The sequence below is a fragment of the Labeo rohita genome, chromosome 8, assembly GCF_022985175.1.
Source record: "Labeo rohita strain BAU-BD-2019 chromosome 8, IGBB_LRoh.1.0, whole genome shotgun sequence".
NCBI lineage: Eukaryota > Metazoa > Chordata > Actinopteri > Cypriniformes > Cyprinidae > Labeo > Labeo rohita.
This window is the reverse complement of record NC_066876.1, coordinates 15,592,016-15,617,191: the sequence shown is the minus strand read 5'-3', so window position 1 is coordinate 15,617,191 and position 25,176 is coordinate 15,592,016. Positions and strand designations below refer to the sequence as shown.

The window sequence follows — 25,176 nt, the reverse complement described above, 5'->3', positions numbered from 1 at the left end:
GACACCCCTGATTTAAAGCATCCTTGTTAAAGCATCCTTGTTAAATAAAAGTATTAATTTCTATAACACCCAACCCACCCCCAGTGTATAATGTTACAAAAGGTTTTTATAATATATGATAAAATCATGACCAAAATCAGATAAATGCTGATTTTTGGATCATAATCCTGAAAAAAATATACTCAACTGTTTTAAATATTGCTAATATTAATAATAAAAAATGTTTCTTGAACAGTAAAATAGCATATTAGAATGATTTCTGAAGGATCATGTTACACTGAAGACTGGAGTAATGATGCTGAAAATTCAGCTTTGATCACAAGAATAAATTACATTTTAATGTATATTAAAATTGAAAAACATTATTTTACATCGTAAATATATTTTACAGTATTAAATTTTTTTTCTGTATTTTTGATCAAATAAATGCAGCCCTGATGAGCATAAGAAACTATTTTTAAAAAATAAAAAATCTGTATGTATATGTATGTTTGTATTTTTTTTCCTTCCAAAAACACTCAAATACTATTCTAATGAAAGTTAAAATGTTTTTATATATATATATATCAAAAATATAGAATACTACATCAGTTCACTATATAATTTCCTCTACTTATCCCTGTGTTTGTTTTTCCTCATAACACTGATAAATATGTTTACTACAGTACTACAGGATCTGTACACTGAGGGGTACAATAAAAGTTGCAACAGTCCTTCAGTTAAGCTCTGATTGGCTAACAGCTTAGCCTGTCTCCAAAGCAACAGTGCAATCTCAGGACAAAGACATCCCATTCAAGCATCTTCAGTGTGCTTTGTCTCAGGGAAAACAAGACTAAGTTTATGTAACTTAGTGTTTAAACGCCCTTGAACTTTGGCAGCCAGAGAAACTACATTGAACCCTGACAGGACTGTTGTCATTTGTAGGTTTTTGTGCCCTGAAGATACAAAAAGTTAAGCATTAACCCAAGTTAAATGTTTTTAAAGTGACAATTTTAGAGACACCTTTGAAGACCGAGAATGAGAGAGACATCCAAAATCAATACCGTGATTTGACCTGTGGCGCACGACCCTGTTTATCCAAGATATCAAAGGCGATTCGTCTGCCATGGGATGTAGACCTCATCACAAGAATGCAAAAGGTAAATGACAAACACACATGACATCACAGGGGTGGTGAACTCTGCTCACCCCTTTTGAGCCAAATAAAAACAAGCTTAATCAAAACACCTCTTTGATCCAAAACAATAATAACTCTGTACAAAACTCCTTCTCTTTGACACAGTTGAGCAATCTTTCAACAACCAATCAGAGCTCTGTTACCACCAGCAACAACGTGTACACCAGCAAGACAGTGGATCCAGGCTTCTGATTGGTCAAAACTCCACGAGCACTCAGCTGGCAGACCCTCCCTCAACTCTCTCTCATCCACACAGATTAAGCAACATCATCAAAACAAGGAGAGCTTAGTTTTGTTTTCCTGCAGTAGCATAGCTCCACTCAACAACAGTGGGCTGTGTTTTGCTATTTGGTGGAAGGGGAGTCTTGTGCAGGCAAGAGGAAAGTAACAGGGTGAATCCTTGTTGCCAGGGTTACAGCGTTCTTTGAGGAAGCAGGAATGATGAGATCGGGTGAAATATAATATGTGCTACTGAAAGCACAGTGTTGCATCAGATACATTATGATTCAATCATACTGGAAAAAAGTATCTGACTGGTAGTGCATATTAAAGTTGTGTAAATCGTGTGAATATTCCACCACATTTCATCCTGTGCATGTGATTGTGTAATATAAAATCAATATACTTTCTTAATACTTCATGCTTATTGTTTACTTTGCACAGAGACCGAAGAAACTTGAAAACTGTAAGAAATGTGAAATTAAATGTAAGCGGATTGTAGTATTATGTACGCTGAATGGGATTTGTGAACTGTTTTTTTTTTATTATTTCAATGCACATCTCGTATGGGTGAGCGGTTTGCAATGTTGTGGCCTTTTATTGTGGCCAGCCTAAGGCACACCTGTGCAATAATCATGCTGTCTAACCAGCATCTTGATATGCCACAACTGTGAGGTGGATGGATTATCTCGGCAAAGGAGAAGTGCTCACTAACACAAATTTAGACAGATTTGTGAACAATTTGAGAGAAATAGGCCTTTTGTGTACATAGAAAAAGTCTTAGATCTTTGAGTTCAGCTCATGACAAATGGGGGCAAAAACAAAAGTGTTGCGTTAATAATTTATATATATTATATATATATATTTATATATATATATTTATATACAAATTATATATATATATAATTTGTATTTATTAATTATTTATTTTAGGAATCGCTAAATTTTAGGAATTTATATTTTATAAAAGTATTGGTTATATTGGTTCATATAGCCTAGAAATGTTTTTTTTTTATTTAAAACTTGTACAGGATATCTTTTAATTTCATTATATTTCATTTCATTTCATTTCATTTCATTTCATTTCAAAATTTTAATATACAAATTTGTATTATTAAAATGCAATAAAAAATTCTAAATTAAATACTAAATTTAAAAAAAGTTCAATTGAAAAAAAATATATATCATGTTTTATTTTTTTCATTTAATTTTTTTTTCATTTCTAAACTTTAATATACAAATTTGTTGTATATTATATTATTGTATACAAAAATAATACAAAATAAATAAAAACATTATATACACTGACCAAAATTATTAACGCAACACTTTTGTTTTTGCCCCCATTTGTCATGAGCTGAACTCAAAGATCTAAGACTTTTTCTATGTACACAAAAGGCCTACTTCTCTCAAATTGTTCACAAATCTGTCTAAATCTGTGTTAGTGAGCACTTCTCCTTTGCCGAGATCATCCATCCACCTCACAGTTGTGGCATATCAAGATGCTGGTTAGACAGCATGATTATTGCACAGGTGTGCCTTAGGCTGGCCACAATAAAAGGCCACAACATTGACATCAGCAAACCGCTCACCCATACGACACCATACATACTGTCTGCCATCTGTCATCTGCCCTGTACAGTGAAAAACGGGATTCTTCCGTGAAGAGAACACCTCTCCAAAGTGCCAGACGCCATCGAATGTGAGCATTTGCCCACTCAAGTCGGTTACAACGACGAACTGCAGTCAGGTCGAGACCCCGATAAGAATGACGAGCATGCAGATGAGTTTCCCTGAGACGGTTTCTGACAGTTTATGCAGAAATTCTTTGGTTATGCAAACCGATTGTTGCAGCAGCTGTCTGGGTGGTTGGTCTCAGACGATCTTGGAGGTGAAGATGCTGGATGTGGAGGTCCTGAGCTGGTGTGGTTACACATGGTCTGTAGTTGTGAGGCCGGTTGGATGTACTGCCAAATTCTCTTAAACGCCTTTGGAGACGGCTTGTGGTAGAGAAATGAACATTCATTTCATGGGCAACAGCTCTGGTGGACATTCCTGCAGTCAGCATGCCAATTGCACGCTCCCTCAAAATTGCGACATCTGTGGCATTGTGCCGTGTGATAAAACTGCACATTTTATTGTGGCCAGCCTAAGGTACACCTGTGCAATAATCATGCTGTCTAATTAGCATCTTGATATACCACATCTATGAGGTGGATGGATTATTATTATTATATTATATAACTGATATACTACTAACTAAAGGAAGGAAAACTTCTCCACACTGGATCTATGTCAATATCAGGCTGACATTGCTGGGAAGGAGAGAGAGAGGGCGAGAGTACATGCTTTGAGTGTCTCACTGTTTACTATAGCTTGTTTGGACATGTCAAGGGCATCAGTTGGTGACCCTGACCTTTCAGATCCAACTGTCAGAAAACAAAACTTTTTCCACCTCACACTGAGCAACTTCAAAATGTCATTTTCCCTTTTTTCTGCAACCCATTTTATATCATGTGATTGCTTTGTGCTCTATACCCTGGCCTGCGAAAGATACAGAATAAAATAAAGAGAATGTAACTCCCCTGTAAGTCTTCTGTCATTTTGATCTATGAATCATGTCATTTGGTTGATCACACTGCAATGGCCAATAGCTGTTAAAAGGTTTTTCTGTGTTTGTCTTTCTATTCTCTCTTTGTTATCTAGCAAATGTCTTTGATGACAAGCAGGTGCATTTATAGAGCTTAGATCATCATAAAGATCTCGGGAGTCGGTGAGGCTTCTAGACTTCTTTGATACCCCTGTGTAATCCTGTTAAACTCTAGGCCTCCTTGCACTAAGACAGTTCTATCTTATCCTTTTGGATTAGGGAACTATCCCTAGTGAATTGGAGAGACCCTTTAATCTCTTTCGCTGAATCAAGCAGACTAGAAATGAGTGATACCGTAATATTGTTAACTTTAAACATTCCTCCTATCTGACAGACTGGGCTTGTTCCTATGTGCTGACGTTTGACTTAGTACAGCGGAGCAATCAATGACTGCATAGAATACTGGATGGAGACGGTATCACTGTAAAAATGTGACTCCTGAGTTTTTGCATTAATGTATGGTGTCTGTCTGATATGGACTCTGTCCTTTTTAAAAGGATGCCTAGAGCTTCTCCAGAGGTTTCCTATTTTACAGTGTGCTGATGCTATGAGCTGAGTACGTCAGAATGCTTTGAGTAACGCAGCTGCTAAAAACTCATCGCCTAAATTTATCCTGACACTTTCTCTTGTTCTCTGCTTCCTTATGTGACCGTTCACATCAAACGCATTTGCACTTAATGGTGTATTTATACTGCAACAGGAAAATGCTAACACCTCAGCTATGATGCCTGATTTAGTAGGCTAAAGATAAAGTGTCAGATTAATACATATTTGTAAACACAGCCAGTCCATTTGCAATCAAAACATCCAAATTTAAGATTTAACATACAAATAACAATTCCAGTGCATCCAGTGTGTAAATAATGATGATTTACACAATAAATCCAGCTGAAACCCCGTTACAATATCAGTTTTTGCACCAAATTAAATATAAAAAAACATACAAAGTTATGTTAAAAGAAAGAGTACAACTTACCGAAATCTGTATTGTGTCTCATGTAATCGCTCAATCAGTGTTTCATGCGAGGAAAGACGTCAATATTACAGCTTGTAAACAATATGTCATGTAACGTCACATTTACCTTATAAACATATTCGGTGACCAAACTCATTAGTCATCTAGAAAAATTCTAAGAGAGGAGCATTTGCTAAATATATGTTCCTTATAACATATTCAGTATAATTTTTACTGCTCTTCAATGTTTAATTTATGTTTGAATTGGGGCTGTCAGTCAATTAAAATTGTTAATTTAATTAACAACATGATGTTTCGATTAATTAATCGCAAAATAAATTTGACTGTGAAAATACCCACAAAAGATTATTTAAAGCTATTTTTGTGTCAGTTGAGAACGTATCAAGTAGAGAGAACAAATTGTAGCTTTAAAAATAAATGTTTTGAAAGAATGACAGAATTTTTAATGTTTTTATTTTTATTATAATAATATTTTTTTTAAATAAATTTTAAAAAATTGAGTCAAAAGGCTGATTCATTCAGGAATTAAGTAAATGGCTCTCTTTATGAATGGGAATCATTGATTCACACAATTCTTTCAAAATGCGGATTCATTCAGAAACTAAACACTGCTGTGTTGCTCTGAGACACGCAACAATTTTGCTATGGCTTCAAAGGTAATATGTTCTCTGCAAAATTGAGCACAAACATATAATATTGTGTTTAAAATAACAATATTAACTTCTTACTTACTGAACTGTTGAATAAAATTACATTTAAGCTTGTAATAGATTTGGGACAAAATCAGCACATTTTTCTCGCTGCCCATTAAATATCGCGTGATGCGTGATATGTGATATATATATAAATATGAGACAAAACACATACAGGGGCATTTTTTGCACCAGTATCTTGAATTTTAGTTAATAACTGCATTTATGGAGTTGTTGCCCTGCATCATATCTGTCAACAGTCAACTGTAATATAAAAATTTAAGATGATGTACAGGTCATCTTACACTTAACTGCATTCAAATATTTTAGTTGCGTTATTTTTCATAACTTATTAATTAAGTTAACACGTTAAGCTGACAGTCCAAGATTGAATAAATGCATCATTGTTATGACAGCCACTATTTAAATGTTTAAATTTCAAAAAATGAATTGGAGTAGAAATATAATTATGTAATTATAACTTTAAAATTATAAAAACTTCATTGAGTGTATTTTAAGTGTTGGTCCTATACAAATCAGTTAATTTTATCCTTTAATATTATAGTAATGTAGTACCAACAGACTCTCATGTATATTGTACAGCATTAGTTGAAAGATTTTTTTGCCTTGAGAAAATTTGGCATGTACTGTACCTGATATATCCTATAGATTCCAAAATAATCAATATCAAATTTAATCCCAGGCTTGCAAGTCAGAATTGAATCGTGAAATTTGTCTAAACCCAGCCTGATTTTTAATGATGCTGTGTCAGGTAATTCTTTTAAACAGCATGTCTCAAAACCATGCATTATTTTCCATTCCTCAACATTTTTTGCTCTTGAACTGTAGTGTGAATGCTTTAAGGTCAAATTACTGTTGTTTGGGCAAAAAAAAAAATGCAGGTGATATACAGTCATTCTGCATCAGGAGTTTTGTGTGAGGCTGAAAAATGTATCCTTGCTCATTCGCTACTTTGACCAACAGAAAACTGCTTGGTTTGAAAGTGATTTCTGTGAGCTGTGCTTCATACATTGCGCACTTTGGCAATTAATATTTTTTGTCGGCTATATTTCACCAAAATGATGGTAATGACTGCACCTTTATAGCTCATATAAAGCCTAAATAATTTAAAAACATTGTGCCTGAGAGTTTAAGTCACACTAATAGCACCTCAAAAATTTCACTTCTTTCTTGGCCTCTAAATTATCCAGAAGACATTTCTTACATTTCTGTATGAAAGCTATGTGAGAGTTTTTTCCTTAAACTCCATATGTAGCTCACATTTGGCAATCTGCTGTACCTGCAGTGGCATCTGCCGCAGACTTTCAGATATCTCAGGCATGTGGAGAGGCACATAGTGCCGATATCACAGCATACCTACTGCATTTCATGTCTGTACGGACTAATCGTGTCTGTACAGCTCTGCATTTGATTCTGATATTTCATGGATGTCAGCTCTGCATTGTGAAATATCTGGCATACATGCTTACACCAACATATTTAGGCATCATCAGCACTGCCAAATTTGTGACCGTGCCTCTCCCGCAATGACAGCATAGCACAGACATATGACTACAAAAGATAACCCAAAAATCCCAGGAATTTCGACGCTGTCTTCCACCCTGCAGTACTGCCTTAATAGTAGATCAATGAGAAGGAATGCAGAACAATCTGAGCAGCATGTGACCCATGAATATCCTGGCACAGCCCTGCACTCATACCACACAGTTCAGGCCTGAATGTAGTGTCTGTACCAAGGCGCTACAATGCTATTCTGGGCCTGTTAGTTCATGTACTCAGAGATCAGAACAGGTTACATAAAGAGCAGCCAATCGTAATCAGGGAGATCACAGACTTCTTTAGATTGAAGAAAAGTACTGCTTATTCAGTACAAGGAGTTTGTTCATCTGTTCCACAGTAATGTTTGAGCATGCATGATTTGCTTCATGCTTCAGTATACGTAATGTTACAAACTTTACAAAGATAAAAAAAACAGCAGTTTTGTCATACAGTGAAAGTCAATGGGGTCCAATACTGCGTTTTTTCTTCTTCATTTTTTCCATTTTTGCATGAACCTTAATAAAAATGAAGACTGATTTGGACAGCCATGTACTAAAGCCATGTACTAAACATTCTTTAAACCTGCATGTATTTCTGGATAAATAAATTTTTCTGGACTGCTTAAAGCCCTATTCTATGGAAGGCCATTTCTGCTGATGAATAAAAATAAGAAAAGGTTATTGCGTCTCTTTATCTTACAGTTTTGCCTTTTTTCTCAGAATTGTGAAATAAAGTCGCAATTGCAAGTTATAAAGGCAGAATTGCGAGATATAAAGTCTAAATTGTAAGATGAAAACTCCCAATTCTGGCTTTTTTTCTCGCAGTTCTGACATTTTTCCTCAGAATTGTAAGATATAAACTCGCAATTGCAATTTTTATTTCTCGCAAATGTGAGTTTATATCTTGCAATTTTGACTTTTTTTCTCACAATTCTCACAATTTTTCCTCAGAATTGTGATATACACTTGAAATTGCGAGTAATAAAGCCAGAACTGTGTGATAAAAACTCGAAATTGTGAGTTATAAAGGCAAATTGTGATATTATAAACTCACAAAAACTTTTTTTCTCAGAATTGCATGATAAAAACTCACAGTTGCGAGAAATAAGTTCAGAAATGTGAGATTAAAAACTCGCAATTCTGACTTTTTTCTCGCAGTTCTGACATTTTTCCTCAGAATTGTGAGATATAAACTCGCAATTGCGCGTTAAAACAATTCTGACTTTTTCTCTCAGAAATGTTTATATCTTGCAATTCTGACTTTTTTTTCGCAGTTCTGACATTTTTCCTTAGAATTGTGATATAAACTTGAAATTACGAGTAATAAAGTCAAAGCTGCGTGATATAAACTCAAAATTGTTATAAAGGCAAAATTGTGATATATAAACTCACAAAAACTTTTTTCCCAGAATTGCATGATAAAAATTCACAATTGCGAGAAATAAATTCAGAATTGTAAGATAAAAACTCGCAATTCTAACTTTCTTCTCGCAATTCTGACATTTTTCCTCAGAATTGTGAGATATAAACTCTCCATTGCGAGTTAAAACAATTCTGACTTTTTTCTCGCAAATGTGAGTTTATGTCTTGCAGTTCTGACTTTTTTTTCACAGTTCTGACATTTTTTCCTCAGAATTGTGAGATATAAACTCGCAATTGCAATTTTTATTTCTTGCAAATGCGAGTTTATAACTTGCAATTCTGACTTTTTTTCTGACAAAAAAGCCTTTATAACTCACAATTTTGTGATATAAACTCGGAATTGTGAGTTATAAAGGCAAAATTATGATAAACTTGAAATTATGAGTAATAAAGTCAAAACTGATATAAACTCACAATTGTGACTTTTTTCTCAGAATTGCATGATATAAACTCATAATTACTAGAAATAAACTCAGTATTGTTCTGTTTATTATACGCATGTGTTGGCATTTTGTCATCTGCAGCTTTAAATGCTTAAGCTGTAACTGTTTTATTGTTTAGTAGTTGGAAAAAAACATTCTGAAAGTGATTTCAGTGATATTGTTCCTCCGTTGGTATAGCTGTGGTTTTAGCTTCCCTGTTTTTAAAGATTTAGAACGATAATTAAATCATTATCGTTATTGTTATCAACCTTGGCCTGTATCAACAGGCCTTAAATCTAAAGAGCTTGTGTACATATACAAGCATTGAAAGCATTATGGTGCATTCACATTTTCCATTGCTCTACTAATTTTGACTAGCAAAATTAGTCATTTCAGAAGGAAGAGATTCCATGCAGTTTTCGCAACAGATTCATGCGTTCACGCAAAATCGCTGCATTGACCAACACAAAGTTGTCTTGTTTGAATGCGACTTCTGTGAGCTGTGCTTCATATATCTTATTATAAAATATTATTGACAATAGACAACTGACTTGTTTGTCTTGCAAAAATTTCCACACCTTAGTCTACCATAATGTGAAAATGTGTCACTTAAGGGCATCTAGAATCTGATTAGTTCAGAACAGCACTTTCAGAAAAAGCTGATGTCAAACCCAAAATCTACTTTCATGTCTTCACATCTCATTGTTCCTGAGTCATTAGACTCAGAGAACACTATGTCTGTGGCTGATGATCAGAGCGAGCGTTAGTGCTAACAGATGCCAGTACTACTGTCTGGGTTGAGTCACTAGCTGCAGGGCTTGCAAAGGAGGGGCAAATGTGTGCGATGCAGACATCAAGCCAGCTGCAAAGCGGTTTTCAAGTTGAAGTGTTTTTTCTTGCTGTTTTGAAGCCTTGTGCACCTGTGAACACAAATGAAAAGACACAAAATGTTTTAATCGGCGGGGAGCAACAAGTCATTGCCTTTTACAAGGTGGTGAGTTGTCTAATGCTCAAACTCTGATACACACAGGGAAGTTTGGTGACCTTTCACTCACGTTTCCTGAAAAGTATTCTGTGGAACTTTACTGCGTGGTTTTCACAGAAGGTCCCTTGGTCTCTGAGAAAAACGCTACGCTTTGGGCGGAAATGTGACGAGAAGTGCATTTCATATTGAGAGCATGTGAGGGCCCGTTGCTAGTCACATGCAGCGCACTCTCCAATGAGCAGGTGACAGATGTGTGAGTTTCTTAAGTCATGCAGTGAATGCAACAAATGACCAGACAGAGGAAAGCAGACATTACAACATTGAAGTGTGAAATCTGTCTGAAATTTAAAGGAAATGAAGTCCAGATAAGATAAAAATATATAGAGATATATAGACATCTTGAAACGTCTGTTTCTGAAAAGACTTGGACAGCTGTGATGAAAAAGAAAACAAGCCATTTTCAACTGTCTGATTGGGTTTTAATTGCTCTGTGATTCATATGTAGGCACGTGAAGCTCCTTTCAAAGAAAATGTTTGTGGGTGTTTGTTACTAGAATGACCTTAAGGGGATCTCCATGGTACCTCCAATGCAATTGTGACCCAGTTTCTTGACTTCAGTGCATTATCTGTCATTAGTTAATGAAAGTAAACTACAAAGATCAATTACTATCCAAGGGAGTGTAAAGATCTCTTTGTGAAACCGCTGTCTGCCGTTCTGTTTTCAAAAGCAGGTGTGTTGCTTTGTCTGTGCATGAGCTAAGCTTTCTTGTCGGTTGACTTTCAAGTGCACAAAGACTTTTCAGGCACTACCTGAAATGCTCTTTTAAGTTTGGATACACATGCTTCAGGCATTTGCCGTCGGTACACAACACCTGGTGCAAATGTTTGCTGTTAAACAGCAGCTTTCTTTTCGGAGAATTTCCAGTGATGTAACTTTGGAGGACTGAGCGCAAGGCTGACTGGACAGCGTAGCTAGAGATCAAACAAACCACAAATGAGTATCTGTCTTACGGGTAGTTTAGCACCCTTTCTATTGTAAACCACAAACCATACGCACACAATGAATGAGTTGAAATCAACTTAAAGGAAATGGGATTCCTGCGAACGTTTTGATGCTAACTTGTGCAAAATGTACTTTTTTATTATTAAATTCTCATTTTATTTAATGCAAAATTGTTACCTAATTGTAATCCTTACTGTCAAGACAGCTCAGTTTCAACTGTTGTGTTTGGCGAGTTCAGCTCAATTAGTCATCTAACGGATCTGGCTCTACCTCTGCTCCAAATGGATGGTGCAAAACCTACACATGATAGAAGTCAGTCCCCCATTGCAAAGGGGGCCCTTCAGTTGAGCAAGCCGTTTAAAGAAAGCAGCTGGTGCATGGGTGGTGAAAGGTCAGGAAGAGCTTGGAGTGATGCCAGTTTCTCTAGTGCATTCGCAACCTCTCTTTCTCTCTTGTAGACTGTTACTGAACTGCCCTGAACCCTATCCTCTGATGTAACTAGGTGAAAATAAAGCACATTGCATGAAAGCAGACAACTTTGAAAAAGAAACATACCATAATTGCATTTTAAAGTATTTATTTTCAATTTTATTGCAGAAATGTTGGCTTCTTCACCACAATTTGACATTGCATTATGAATATTTGACAAAAAGCACAACTTCATAATAGGAAAATCCATTTTTTGTCCCCCCAAGATACCACAAAAGACAAATTACACTAGTGTCCATGTAATATTTTTCAGACAACATCCCAAATGCCCGTTAGACCTCAAAACATCTTCGAAATGTCACTTAAACAGTTCCTCTTTAAAATCCACATCTCATTCTTCAAGAACACCAACTCCAAGGCTTCGCCTACGTCAGTCTCATAAACGTGCTCTCACAGTCCACCTGTCCTTTTCTCTCCTATTGTCTCCGCGATACCACCACAACAGACATGAGTGGCACAGGAGGCTTGACTTTTCCATGCTCGTCCAAAAAAAAGATTCTGATCATCAGCTTTTCCAGGACGGCCAACCGTTCGCTGGGTCAGTCCACTTTTATCTTCCCAGTTGTGAGGGTAATCCAGACAATATCGCAAAGCTTTTTTCGCGTTGCACCGGTGTACCCTTTAGGATGGACTCTTCGACTTGTTTCCGGTTTCATTCACGTGCCAAAGCCATGTCCTATCAGCGCTCGGGCAGAGTAATAGCAGGCACCCATTCGTAGACATTGCGACTCTCCTCACAGAACAAGCTCAATCTCTCAAGAGCAGAATCTTTCCATGAGTCAGCATTGGGGCTCTTTGGGAAAAAAGAGAAAGAAGCGATATTAGTAAGACATGCAAATATAGGTCTTGACAAAGTGTAGGTGCAAACGCAGTGGAAAAGGAGTTGAGCTACTCACCGTTACAAGTATGCAATGTACATCTTTAGGTTCCTCATCTTGATCACAGCCCACAATGTCAGCAAGGCGTTCAATGTCGTTCACACGAACAATGTTGATGTCGTTGTCGAAGCAGAAGGCTTGGATGAGAGTGAAGTGGATCTGTAAGGCGATGTCACATTCGTACTCCTCATCCGTAGCCAGGACACAAAAAGCCACGCTGTCTGGGTCACTGAGGTTGCATAAAGGAGATATATAGATTAGGGAACAGTTCAGTGTGCTGCTTGCATGCATGCTTAAGCATGCATCCAGTTTTTAAATACAAACTTGCTAAGCAACACTTTTAGGCATAAATATATAGATACTTACACATTCATGACCTGTGCAGACTCGTACACCCCAACAGTGAGGCAGTCCTGTTTCTTAGCGGAGACCAGAAGCTCCTCTAGTGCCGTTCCTGCACTCTGCATTCTGGAGAACACAACCGGCGTGTTAGTCTACATACTTTACGTAGAATTTACTTGATAAAACGCGTATAACGAAAACAAAGTTAACTGAATAAGAAACTTACCTATCGCCAGTAGCAGCTGTGTTATCTTGTCCACTGAATTCTTCAAAAGTCATTGTTTAAATCCACGTTAAGTCGCGTTTCGCGTACGTTCTCTCTGAGGTGAGCTTTGAGTTTGTGATGCCGTATCAGGCGCTCGCCGTGTTTTATACTGCAGCGGCTGAGTTTCTCGGCAGTGGGCGGGCATTCCCCTCATGCCCGGTTCTGATTGGCTGGTGGCACGGGTGTATGCAAATGACTCTGATGCAAGTCCCTTGCCTGTAAACAGCCCACGTGGGTGTTCAAATATCACTCCATCAACAACACAAAGCACGGCAAGTGCTCTACTGCTTAGGTACAAACTAGGTGAAGTTGTTGAGGTCATTTTATCTAGGTAAAGTGCCAGAATTAATGTGTTTAACTTGCATCCCTGACATTTTAATTTGTTTTATATTGAGTGAATTATGTTAATTATCCTAACCCTCACAATAGTCCTTACAAAGGTGACTTCAGGTTTGCTTTGTTGCTCCAGTTTAAACCAGCTACCTGCCTACGAATCCAGCAGGGTTACTGTCCTTGGGACATTTGGTCCCCACAATGTAATCAAAACATGACCCCACCGCCCCCACAGACACAAAGACTGCTGAGTGAGGCACACGCCACTCTTTTGCATTTGTAAAGGAGTCATCCTAATTTACGTGTCTTTGTCGTGTGCCTATTAATGACTGCTTGGCCGGCCCTAAAGCTGGAATAATGGCCTCATGTTCCACCTGCCCCTGGCTTTGTTGCAGCCTGCAGAAAGTGTGTCCTGGTGAGACCAAGAGCCAAAACTTTTGTTCCTGCTTTTTGGAAGTCAGTCAGTTGAATGCATACGTACAAATAGCAGATAGCTATCACTCCACCTCAGGTCTGTTTAGCTTTTAATACCACGTCTAAAACGGTGAGGAATTTTATTCCCGTAAATAGAGATTAATCAATTATTCAGAAACAGCATCGCTGCATGTATCGGACTACAACATCAAGTCTTGTTCAAACTGGTCTAGACTTTTGGAAGCTCTTTGTAACTCTGTATGTAGTAACCTGCTGCTGAGCAGCCTAGTTAGTTGGTCTTACCTGGCAACTATCCCAATCTTGTTTTAGAAGAGTTGTAGGTACTTCCAAGGTACTTTCAGGATAGTAAACAACATAGGGTCTTGATTAAACAGGTCTAGACTGTTGGAAGTTCTGTCATTTTAGAGGGATTGTAGGCACTTTGAGATGGTAGACTAGCTGACCATTTTAATCATCTGGGAGACTTGCTTAACCCTGTCACCCCCATTTTTGAATATAGAAGTGAAAATGCAATATCCACACTTTAATTGTTATAATTCATGAACAAGTACATTTTGTAATATGATTTTGAAGTACAACTTCCATGGTAATGCAGTGTCCGATTTTAAAATGGTTATCACGGAATGAATTTCAACTGGTGTATAATTCATGATGGTTTTTAAAATGTGATATCGAAAAGGGCAACAAAGAAAGGTCAGAACTCCTGTTATGTAGATTTTTGAAGCGCATTCTTGTAATAAATTAATCTATTACATAATTTGTAACACAAAACAATGGTATCTAATGCGTTAGAAGTACTGAGATTTGGGGTTTATGATTGATATTACTCAGGTGTGGAACTATAGAAAGTGTATGTTAGGCGCCATCTAGCGGCTGTGCATATAGCGCGACCTTTCACGCAGAGCATTGTAGATGTGGCCGAGTGAGTCACCCCATACAGTTACAAAGGATGCACTTACTCATCAGCTCAAATGGCAGGGATGAATATTTGCTTTTGATTAAATACTTCAGAAATGCATGCATCTGAAATCAAACCCTAGAGTAATGATTCACGATACCACAGTAAAAGACAGTACAACTTATGATCGAAAGTGGTATTATCAGTAGATTTATTGTTCTCCTCGTTTAAAGCCACCTGTGCAGAACAGTGATTGGAGATGCTGTGGCGCCATCTGCAGGCACGACAAGGAAATAAGAAAACAATTGATCAGCGTTCCACAGATATTTAATCCGTGAAGGGAGACGTTTCCTGGGGGATACAAACATTTGAGAAGCTGTAGGGGGGAAGCAGTAAAAATGTAGGTCTTATTTCTTGGTTTCACTTTGAAAAGGTGTTTGTTGTGAATATTTAGATGAGGTGACTGTTTCTACATTCTTTGTTTAGCTCACAGGAAGCGGGAATTCTACTTTTTGCACCCTCAGATTCCAGATTTTCAAACAGTTGTATATCTCAGCCAGATATTGTTCTATCAAAACAAACCATACATTAATGGAAAGCTTTTTATTCAGCTTTCAGATGATAAATCCCAATTCTAAAAAATTGACACTTATGACTGGTTTTGTGGTCCAGGGTTACATATTTACACATGTTGGAGGGGACTTAGCTGTTATTAGGTTTATATTGAAATTTTATGAATTAAATGCTTACATTTTTTGTAATCTGTCTCTAAATGTTAGAGACAACATCCCCTGTGATACAGGGGCAACATATCCCCTGTATCACAGGGGATATGTTGCCCTTTTAAGATATAAAAATATATATGAAGAGTTCACTTGGAAAAACAGATAACTAAAACTTTCAAAAATCATGTTTTTTTTTTGTTTTTGTTTTTGTTTGTTTTTTTTAATTCTGCATTCCAAGCAATATCAATCCAACTGCAGGTGGGTTGTTTTGATTAAATAATAATATCTCAAAAAATACAGCTAAGTTACACAGTAAAACATAACACAATAAAAAACATGATTTATGAAAATTAATAACAACAGAGTTATCTGTTTTTGCAAAGAACTTTTCATAAAGAATTTTGGTGACTTGTGTTGTAAAAAAATCCAAAAAGTCTTTTTGTAATCTTGACAAAGGTCTGACAGTGAAGATTCCATATTTGGTAACTTTTAATTATTGTTTTGTGACAGAAAACTGTATCAAAAAATTCGGTAGAGTCTGGGTATAACCCAGTGGTTATTTTTGGTATAGTGCCCAAACAAAATCTCACAGGAACCACAATTTTTGTGATCAACTTCACATTTGGAGCATAACTTGGTTAGACATATGGCTTTGATTCTATAGCAATTTTAGAGTGTAACACATTTTATAAAATATTTATTTTGGGACCAATTCACACTGGTTTCTTATAATTTAAAACCATTAAAGGATTGTTAGGCTGCACTAATTAGGTCAACCGGAACCGGGAACACTTCCCATAACACCTGATGTACTCAGTGCATCGTCAGAAGAATGGCATCTATGCTAATATTAGTCTGTTTCTTTCTTATTCCGAGGTCACCTTAACCACCAGATCCAGTCCGTATCCAGATCAGATGGTCACTGCAGTTCCCCGCATCCAGTCCGTACCCAGCCCAGACGGTGGATCAGCACCTAGAGACGACCTTTACAGCCCTGAATGTCAGCGGAGACCACATCGACTAGATGAGCCCCAGAGACGGATCCCCAGTGAAGACCTCGTCACCTAGACGGCTGTCGGCACAAGACCACGGGAACCTGGTGAGTCCTCTGTGTCTGGCCAGAGGAGAACTGGCCCCCTGACTGAGCCTGGTTTCTCCCAAGGTTTTTTCTTATTTGTCACCGATGGAGTTTTGGTTCCTTGCCGCTGTCGCCTCTGGCTTGCTTAGTTGGGGACACTTCATCTTCACACGATATTGTATTTTATTTTATTTTATTTTATTTTATTAACTACCTTTACCTGAAAATTGAGTGTTTGTTGTGGCCTTTGGCATTGTTGATGTACTATTTTCCTATTTAATACTGTACAGCCGCCTTGTCACAATTCTGTATTGTTAAAGGCAGTATATAAATAAAGGTGACTTGACTTGACTTGACTGTTAACTAGCTACTTATTAGCATGCCTATTAATAACTAATTGGCTGTTTATTAGTACTTATAAAGCACATATTTTGCATGGTTTGTTAATACTGAGAATTTGACCTTAAAATAAAGTATGACCTTTATGGTATATATTAAAAAAAAGACTGTAAACTTAAATTTCTATAACTTTTTTATACTTTATTTTTTATAAAAATGCTTTCACTTCAGCAATAATCTGTGTCTTCTTTTATGAAGAGACCAACCTTAGGGTTGTATTCCAAAAGCGTTCAGGAATTACAGTGAATTTATACCCCCAATGGGGCGACGTATCCAAAAATAAGTCGTTTTTGGAAAAGAAAAGAAAAAAAAAAAAAACAAGTCATGAAATTGTAGTATTTGAGTCTTAATAAGATGGATGATGTCTCTTTATGGTTTTGCCCTTTTAGGGTAAAATTAATCTTAAACTCTTTTCATTTACTCTTGGTCATAGATATTTAAGCGTTTTGACTTTTAACATTGTAAGCCAAGATAATTGTTGTTACTTTGTGTTGATTTGCATTTCTTACTATCAAGGACATGTCTGGCTGTAACAACATGATCAGACATGTACAGAAGATTGACCTAGTTTCAATGTACAATTTTTATAGACCACTTTCTAAGAATCCCAATGGTGTTTTGAAATGAGTGCTATGATGTGCATCATATCTAGTGTAATTATTATTATATTGTTCATTCATTGTCATCTCACTGATGATTGACAAAAACATGTTTTATAGTAAACTGATCATTTTTATTTGTAATAACATGATCACGACAGAAATAAAGTTGATGAACATTCCAAGTTTACAGATACATCAGTGCATCGTATGACCAAAGACTGAAGAAAATCAATAAAAAAGACTGCTTTTTGTCTTTTAAAAAGACAAAACAAAATATCGACATCAAAAAAAATTACATAAAAATGCTTCTCTGACACAGCAGATCATGACATTTTTTTCATATGTATATACATATATAGACATTAACAATGTGTTATTATTGTGTGGATATGTGCAACACTATACCCCCTCTAAAAGGTACATTTAAAGCTAAATTTACAGCGGTTTAACCGAAGGGGTGCTAAGCCACCAATAATACACAAGCAGAAATAAAACAGCTTCCCTTTTCGAAATACACTCCTATATCACTAGGACTGCTCAATTTTTCAGTAGTGGAATCTCTTTAAGCATGTGGCTCCCTTACTAAAAAAAGGGAAAATAATATTTTACTAGATGCCCGAAAGTCCTAAAATGTCTCAAGTAATACAGACAAGTGAATACATTTCCTGAATGTACTAAAACTCAATGTGGACGCAATGCAGAGTTCAAAACAATATGGCTCCTTCACATTTCCAATTATCATTTGTGCAGATGAATAGAACAATAACGTTCTAACAAATGGCTGAGTATAAAAAGTGCTATTATAGCATGACAGTAGATCCATGTAAAACAAAAATTAAGAAAAACGGTCAGACTGTGATGCTACAATGAAGAGAAAATGGCTATACTGAATCTTTCCCTCTCCTACATTTCATCGGATCGGTGCTGTTGTATTATAACTGACGTGGGTTTCTGCTCTATCCAGCTTTCCTTGGTTTTGCTCTGGCTGTCGTAGATCACCGGAGGTGCTGCCGAGTTCCTGTGGGACTCTGAGAGAGACGCGTCCGCTTTGAGATCTGACTGGCCAGGAGCGGGGAAGTCAGCGGAGGAGTTGCTGTTGACACCAGACTCTGAGTCAGACTGCTCGACCCGCTGGTAGTCAGGTGTGTGATTCTGACCGCCAGACAGGAGTGCCTGGTTATTCTCTACGGTGCCCATGAGGAGGACATCCTGCTCTGGCACTTCTTTAGCTGATGTGGATATAATATCTTCTTTCAGGATAGCTGGATAAGACCGCAGGGCTCGGGACATTCCTAGAAGGCATAATTAAATTGATGAAAAAAAAAAATATATATACATATATAAAACTTTTCCCCCTACTTTTTTAATTAAATAAGCTTTTTTACTTTTCAAATTTTTTAAACTTCACTTTGCTCCAAGCATAATATAGTTAAACTAAACGTAAAAGTTTATTTACTTTAAATAAAATAACGTAAAAATAAAAAACTTCAGCTTATTTTATTTCAGCTAGTTTCCAAGTAACATTTCTCATTTTGGTTTAGTTTAACTAGAAGTACTAAAATAACTAAAACTAAATACACTAAAACTAATAATAATAATGTAAAAAACTATAGACATTTAAAAACATACTAATCAAAGTGACAAAAAACACACAATCAAATTGCTAAAACTTTAACTACACTACCAGTCAAGTTTTTGAACAGTAAGATTTTTTTTAAAGAAGTCTCTTTTGCTCTCCAAGCCTGCATTAAGTACAGCAAAAACAGTAAAAAATGTGAAATATTTTTTACTGTTTAAAATAATTGTTTTCTTTTTTAATATATTTTAAAATTCATCATTTTAATATGCTGATTTGCTGCTCAAAAACATGTATTACTGATGAAAGAAATTATAGAAATTAATAGTTTTATTTAGCAAGGATGCTTTAAATTGATCAAAAGTAATGATAAAGACATTTATAATGTTACAAAAGATTTCTGTTTCAGATAAATGCTGCTTTCTATTCATTAAAGAACCCTGAAAAATTCTACTCAGCTGTTTCAAAATTAATAACAATAATCATTTCATTCAGCCTTGAAATCACAGGAATAAATTACATTTTAAAATATATTCAATATATTGGTGACTTCTTTAAAAAACATTAAAAATCTTACTGTTCAAAAACTTTTGACTGGTAGTGTTAACATACAAACAAAATCTATGTCAAAATATTAAAAAGATTTACAATAGTATATCAGTGACACTAAAATAACTACTTTTGTTCCTAAATATCTAAAAAAACATGAAGCTTGTATCTTTTATTATTGTTTTTATTTCTTTTACAGTTTTTTTTATTGACAGTTATTAGAATATATATGTAAGTTTAATCAATGTTTATTTGAGAAGTATTTAAAGGGCACATGCTACTAAATTTAGTGCAATTTGTTAATATGAAATATTATATTAACTTTTTAAACTTATTTTGAACCTTTTTTAAATTTAACATTTTTTATTAGAAGTAACACAATAAAGTCAGACAGAAATGTATTAATATTAAATACTGATATTATGAGCGATACATAAGTGGAACATTGAGTGGAGCGTCACACCTCGCAGTGACGATGGTTAGAAGTAGAGTGAAACCTGCGAGCGGAAAACTGCTGGGTGGGCGGCGCGACGCGACGCGGCATATATTCTCGTTTCATATTTTTGCCCCGTTTTTTTCTTTCGGCAAAAACCGAAAATGACACTTTCGGGTGACAATTTTCAGCAATTTTCAGAAAATTCAGTGCATCCCTAGTAATCTATATTAAATTAGCATCAAGAATTATTATAAGAAGATTATTAAAACTGCATTATTGTATAAGTTGAACAAAACAGAGCAGAAAAACAAGCAGTGCAGCATTCCTGAACACCCTATAGACACAATACCAAATGTTGAGCTCACCTGTAGATGACGTATACAGGTCTTTCTGATTGCTGCTGCCAAAAGGATTGACTGAGGGGAAAATGATCAGACAGAAAGAAAGCAGGAACACCTGAAAAAGCAACAACAGAAAAGGTCAGAAAACACGTCACAATGTCTTTGTATTTATGTAGGAGAAAGTTTACATTACATGCTGATGAAAGATTATACTCACGCATTACATTTCATTTATGACCAGTAAATATGTGTTAAAATAAAACCAACTCAAGAGAACTACAACCCCACTGATAGATTAAAATTCTATAAAGGCAAAATACTCACCATAATACAAGTGCTAGTCGTGGTGGTTTTCATTGTGGACATTTTCACCATAGCCTGCAGTTTTCTTAGCTGTTCAATAAGGGATCTTAATATAGAAAAGCAACAACTCTTATTAGTCACAATTACGTATCATCACGCTACTGATAGTGAAAACACATGACGAAGGCTTACATGTTTTGTTTCTGCAGCATCTCAACTTTCTTCTGTAATTCCTGGTTGTGAGCGGTGCAGATCGCAACCCTATGGACATACAAAATATTATTTCAATTACTTAAATATAAGTCATTTACAAAAATATTCTAATTTACTAATTTATCGTTCAAAAGTTTGGGGTCAGTATGATTTTTTAAAAGGAAATTAATGCTTTTATTTAGCATTAAACTGATCAAAAGTGACAGTAAAGATTTATAAGTTTACAAAAGATTTCTATTTCAAATAATTGCTGTTCTGAACTTTCATTAAAGAATCCTAGAAAAAAAAAAACAGTGAAATGACTTAAAAAGGATCATGTGACACTGAAGACTGGAGTAATGGGTGCTTTGCATCACAGGAATAAACTACATTTTAAAATACTTTCAAACAGAAAACAGTTATTTTAAATTGTAATCATATTTAACAATTAGTTTACTGTTTTTACTGTATTTTTTGATCATATAAATGTAGTCTTGGTGAGCTTATGTTATGCCTGCGTTCTACATCATCTGCTGGAACTTCACTTTCTCATTAGCACGCATACAACAGTTAGTGGAAGCTAGAGATTATGGTTTATAAAGTTGTAAATATGGATATTTTTCTCACACAAATGCATCAGGCCTTTATTAACCTCCTGGAGCTGTGTGGAGTACTTTTATAATGGATGGATGCACTTTATTGGTCTTCAAAATTTCAACACCCATTCACTTCCATTATAAAGCTTGAAAGAGCCAGGACATTTTTTAATACAACTCTGATTATATTCGCCTGAAGGAAGAAAGTCATATACACCTAGAATGGCTTTAACGTGAGTAAATCATGGGGTAATTTTCATTTTTGGGTGAACTATCTAAGTGTTAAGTACTTCCTATATTTTTATTGTGTTTGTCTCTCAAACTAACCTGTTCTCTAGGCCATCCACGTAAACTTTCTTCTTCTTGCGACTCTCCTGAGCAGACTGCTTATTCCGGATCTTTCTTCTCACCCTCTTCAGGGTCCGCTCCTCTGCCTAAAGACAAACAGTGTTTTGTCTAACACTGTCATGTATGTTTAATTTTGCATTTCAAAATTTGTTCAATATGAAAGCATCATAAATCAGAAACCATTTGTCTTACCTTTGTAAGAGGCATATGAGTTGGAATGGATGCACCTTCCTTCGCCAGAAGCCTCCTCTCCTCATCAGTCAAAACAATCTCTTTGAACTGGAACTGGAGACAAAATATGCACATTATATCTGATCTGAGCTGTTAAGTTAACAACCTGATGTTTTCCTAAAATCCTTTGAAATGTACCTGGCTGTCCAGTTTGCTGCTTTGTGTGGAGTCTTCAATCGTGAGTGAGCAGGGCAGCTCGGGGGACAAGTCGTCATCCATACTAACATCCAAATCATCTGACAGAAAGAATATCAGTCTTAAGATGGGACACTTAAATAATATTTCTTATGTCTCCACACACCACAGCACAACCTTACCGACATCTATGAAGACGTCAGACTCAGGATTCTCTGATCGGACGCTCAGTAGGGCGTCTGTGCCTTGTGGGAGGGTGTAACAGTGGTCTGACTGCACCACCTGGGCCTCGTAGCTCTCTGTCACAAATTCGGAATAAAACAGAGGCTCGACGCCTGGACTGGGGATGGTGTCTGTCTCGCTGCCATCGTGTGGAGGGGTGGTGTCCTCAGAAATGCCGCTGTCACTGCCGTGAGGAGACTGAGACAGGCAGCTGATAGTCAACCCGTCATCTTCTTCACCCAGAAGACTGCTGAGAAAGTCCTCTGTATCCATTCCATTCAGCATCTGCAATAATAAAAGCATTTCTTAAGTCTGTCTGTCTGTTTATATAATATGCACTACCAGTCAAAGGTTTTTGAACAGTAAGATTTTTAATATTTTTTAAAGAAGTCTCTTCTGCTCACCAAGCCTGCATTTATTTAATTCAAAGTACATCAGTAATATTGTGAAATATTTTTACTATTTAAAATAACTGCTTTCTATTTGAATATATTTTAAAATGTAATTTATTCCTGTGATCAAAGCTACATTTTCAGCATCAGTACTTCAGTCTTCAGTGTCACATGATCCTTCAGAAATCATTCTAATATGCTGATTCGCTGTTCAAGAAACATTTATTACTATTATTATCATCATCATCAATATTTAAGACAGTTTAGTCAAAACATTTTTTCAGGATTCTTTGATGAATCCAAAGATCAGCATTTATCTGAAATAAAAAGCTTTTGTAACATTATACACTATAACATTCAAAAGCTTGGAGTCAGTATAATTTTTTGGGGAAAGAAATGATAGAAATGAATACTTTTATTTATTTTTCTTTAAATTGATGATAAAGTCATTTATAATGTTACAAAAGATTTCTATTTCAGATAAATGCTGTTCTTCTGAACTTTCTATTCATCAAAGAAACCTGAAAAAAATTTTGCTCAGCTGTTTTCAACATTTTTCTATTCAGCATCTGCAAGAATAAAAGCATCTACTCTACTGTCTTACACAATAATAATTTTTATTATTATTAATATTCTAAACGTATAAACTTGTTATTAATATATTTATATAAAATATATAATTAAGTAATATATGACCCTGGACCACAAAACCAGTCTTAAGTCGCTGGGGTATATTTGTAGCAACAGTCAAAAATACATTGTATGGGTCAAAAGTATTGATTTTTCTTTTATGCCAAATATTATTAGGAAATTAAGTAAATTTCATGTTTCATGAAGATATTTAGTAAAATTCCTACTGTAAAAATCAAAACTTAATTTTTGATTAGTAATATGCATTAGTAAGAGCTTCATTTGGACAACTTTAAAGGTGATTTTCTCAATATTTTGATTTTTTTTGCACTCTCAGATTACATATATTCACATAGTTGTATCTCGACCTAACCATACATCAATGGAAAGCTTGTTTATTCAGCTTTCACATGATGTATAAAGCTCAATTTCGAAAAACTGACCCTTATGACTGGTTTTGTGGTCCAGGGTCACATTATATAAATACACTCTATGCAGCATTTGAGATGATAAAAACGCGTATCTAATCACTGTATTACATTAAAAGGTGCAGTTGTATTGATTTTTTTTTATCGATTTTCTTATCATATTCTTATCAGACTATATTACAGCTTCTACGTGACAAAAACATCAAATCATAAAATATTTTTAGGTTTAAACCACTGGACGTGAAGGTTACATACATCTTGCTCTAGAAGCAGATCATCCAGCAAGTTATTCCCCTCTGGGAGGAACAGATCAGCGGATCCTGGGTCTTCATCTGGGAAGATCAGACCAAGCAGGTCTGTACTGTCCATATCCTCGCTTACTGACATCTGACTGCGATTTAAAGAAGCAGAAATCATATAGGACAACATAAAACAGGGAAGATCCGCAGCGACATTGCGCACTGACAGCTCAGCTCGATCAAGTTCAGGCCCCGCCCACTAATCACGTGACTGCGTTTCCGTCTTAAACACAACACAAATAACAACTAACAACTTTAAAGCATTAACAGTCCAGCGTATAAGTCACAATCGCAAACATAAAACGGTTATATTGTGTGTGACAAATAGTTTTGAAGCCAGTTAAACCTTGCAGAAAATACTACTGAAACACGATGGCATCTCTGAATAGCTCAATGTAGATAATAATGTTACTAGTGCAAAATGATACAGGTAAAATTTGAATCTGATTTGGTTATGTCATCCGATTCGCTACATATTCCACACAGCGACTATAATATGTATCGCAAAATGTACAGATTTATTAATAACAATGTTAATAACGCTATTAACAAAGCTATTAACCACAGTAAAATAATACACATAGAACAAAATATAATAGAACAGAACAATGGAATTAGGATACATATTAAATATAATATATAGGAAGTAACGTTAAAGTATTTGATAAAGCATGTGACAGGTCTGACATTTGACAGCTCTACAAAAACTGTATTGTGAGTAATTGTGAATTTTCCTGAGAAAGGCAAGGGCGACATCACAGACGCGTCCAAAATACTTAAGATAATTCCTTACCTCTGATGATGTTGTGCCGAAATAAGATACGTTGACATATACAACAAATAGGAAGTGCCTTCTTTCTTTGTCCTGTTCCTGATGAAATCACCCTCCAACAAGGCAAAAATTGCGTCAGCGCGTACGGGGGCGTTAGTACGTGCACGTCTTCTGCGA

General features: G+C 35.9%; 2 protein-coding genes across 2 annotated transcripts; both read right to left on the bottom strand.

Moving 5' to 3' along the window:
- Window positions 1–11,665: 11,665 nt before the first annotated feature.
- gadd45ga (growth arrest and DNA-damage-inducible, gamma a) lies at window positions 11,666–13,177 on the bottom strand. The gene is made up of 4 exons (XM_051117249.1): window positions 13,041–13,177; window positions 12,839–12,940; window positions 12,491–12,701; window positions 11,666–12,387 (listed from the first exon to the last, which is right to left on the bottom strand). The coding sequence occupies exons 1-4, from the start codon at window positions 13,091–13,093 to the stop codon at window positions 12,274–12,276; spliced, it is 480 nt and encodes a 159-aa protein (XP_050973206.1). The 5' UTR covers window positions 13,094–13,177; the 3' UTR covers window positions 11,666–12,273.
- A 4,481-nt stretch (window positions 13,178–17,658) lies between these two features.
- Window positions 17,659–25,120, bottom strand: creb3l3l (cAMP responsive element binding protein 3-like 3 like). Its single transcript, XM_051117826.1, has 10 exons — window positions 25,021–25,120; window positions 24,184–24,319; window positions 22,439–22,763; window positions 22,260–22,357; window positions 22,083–22,175; window positions 21,870–21,976; window positions 20,947–21,015; window positions 20,776–20,860; window positions 20,476–20,566; window positions 17,659–18,841 (listed from the first exon to the last, which is right to left on the bottom strand). The coding sequence occupies exons 1-10, from the start codon at window positions 25,056–25,058 to the stop codon at window positions 18,453–18,455; spliced, it is 1,431 nt and encodes a 476-aa protein (XP_050973783.1). The 5' UTR covers window positions 25,059–25,120; the 3' UTR covers window positions 17,659–18,452.
- Between the last annotated feature and the right edge of the window lie 56 nt (window positions 25,121–25,176).

Excerpts from the sequence above, each read along its gene's own strand:
- gadd45ga (XM_051117249.1), bottom strand. The coding sequence starts at position 13,093 with ATGACTTTTGAAGAATTCAGTGGACAAGATAACACAGCTGCTACTGGC. Across the intron at positions 12,702-12,838 it reads TCTGCACAGGTCATGAATGT|TGACCCAGACAGCGTGGCTT; the intron begins GTAAGTATCTAT and ends ATGCAACCTCAG. Across the intron at positions 12,388-12,490 it reads TACATTGCATACTTGTAACG|AGCCCCAATGCTGACTCATG; the intron begins GTGAGTAGCTCA and ends TTTTTCCCAAAG.
- creb3l3l (XM_051117826.1), bottom strand. The coding sequence starts at position 25,058 with ATGTCAACGTATCTTATTTCGGCACAACATCATCAGAG. Across the intron at positions 21,977-22,082 it reads CTCATATGCCTCTTACAAAG|GCAGAGGAGCGGACCCTGAA; the intron begins GTAAGACAAATG and ends GTTTGTCTTTAG. Across the intron at positions 20,861-20,946 it reads ATGCTGCAGAAACAAAACAT|ATCCCTTATTGAACAGCTAA; the intron begins GTAAGCCTTCGT and ends TTCTATATTAAG.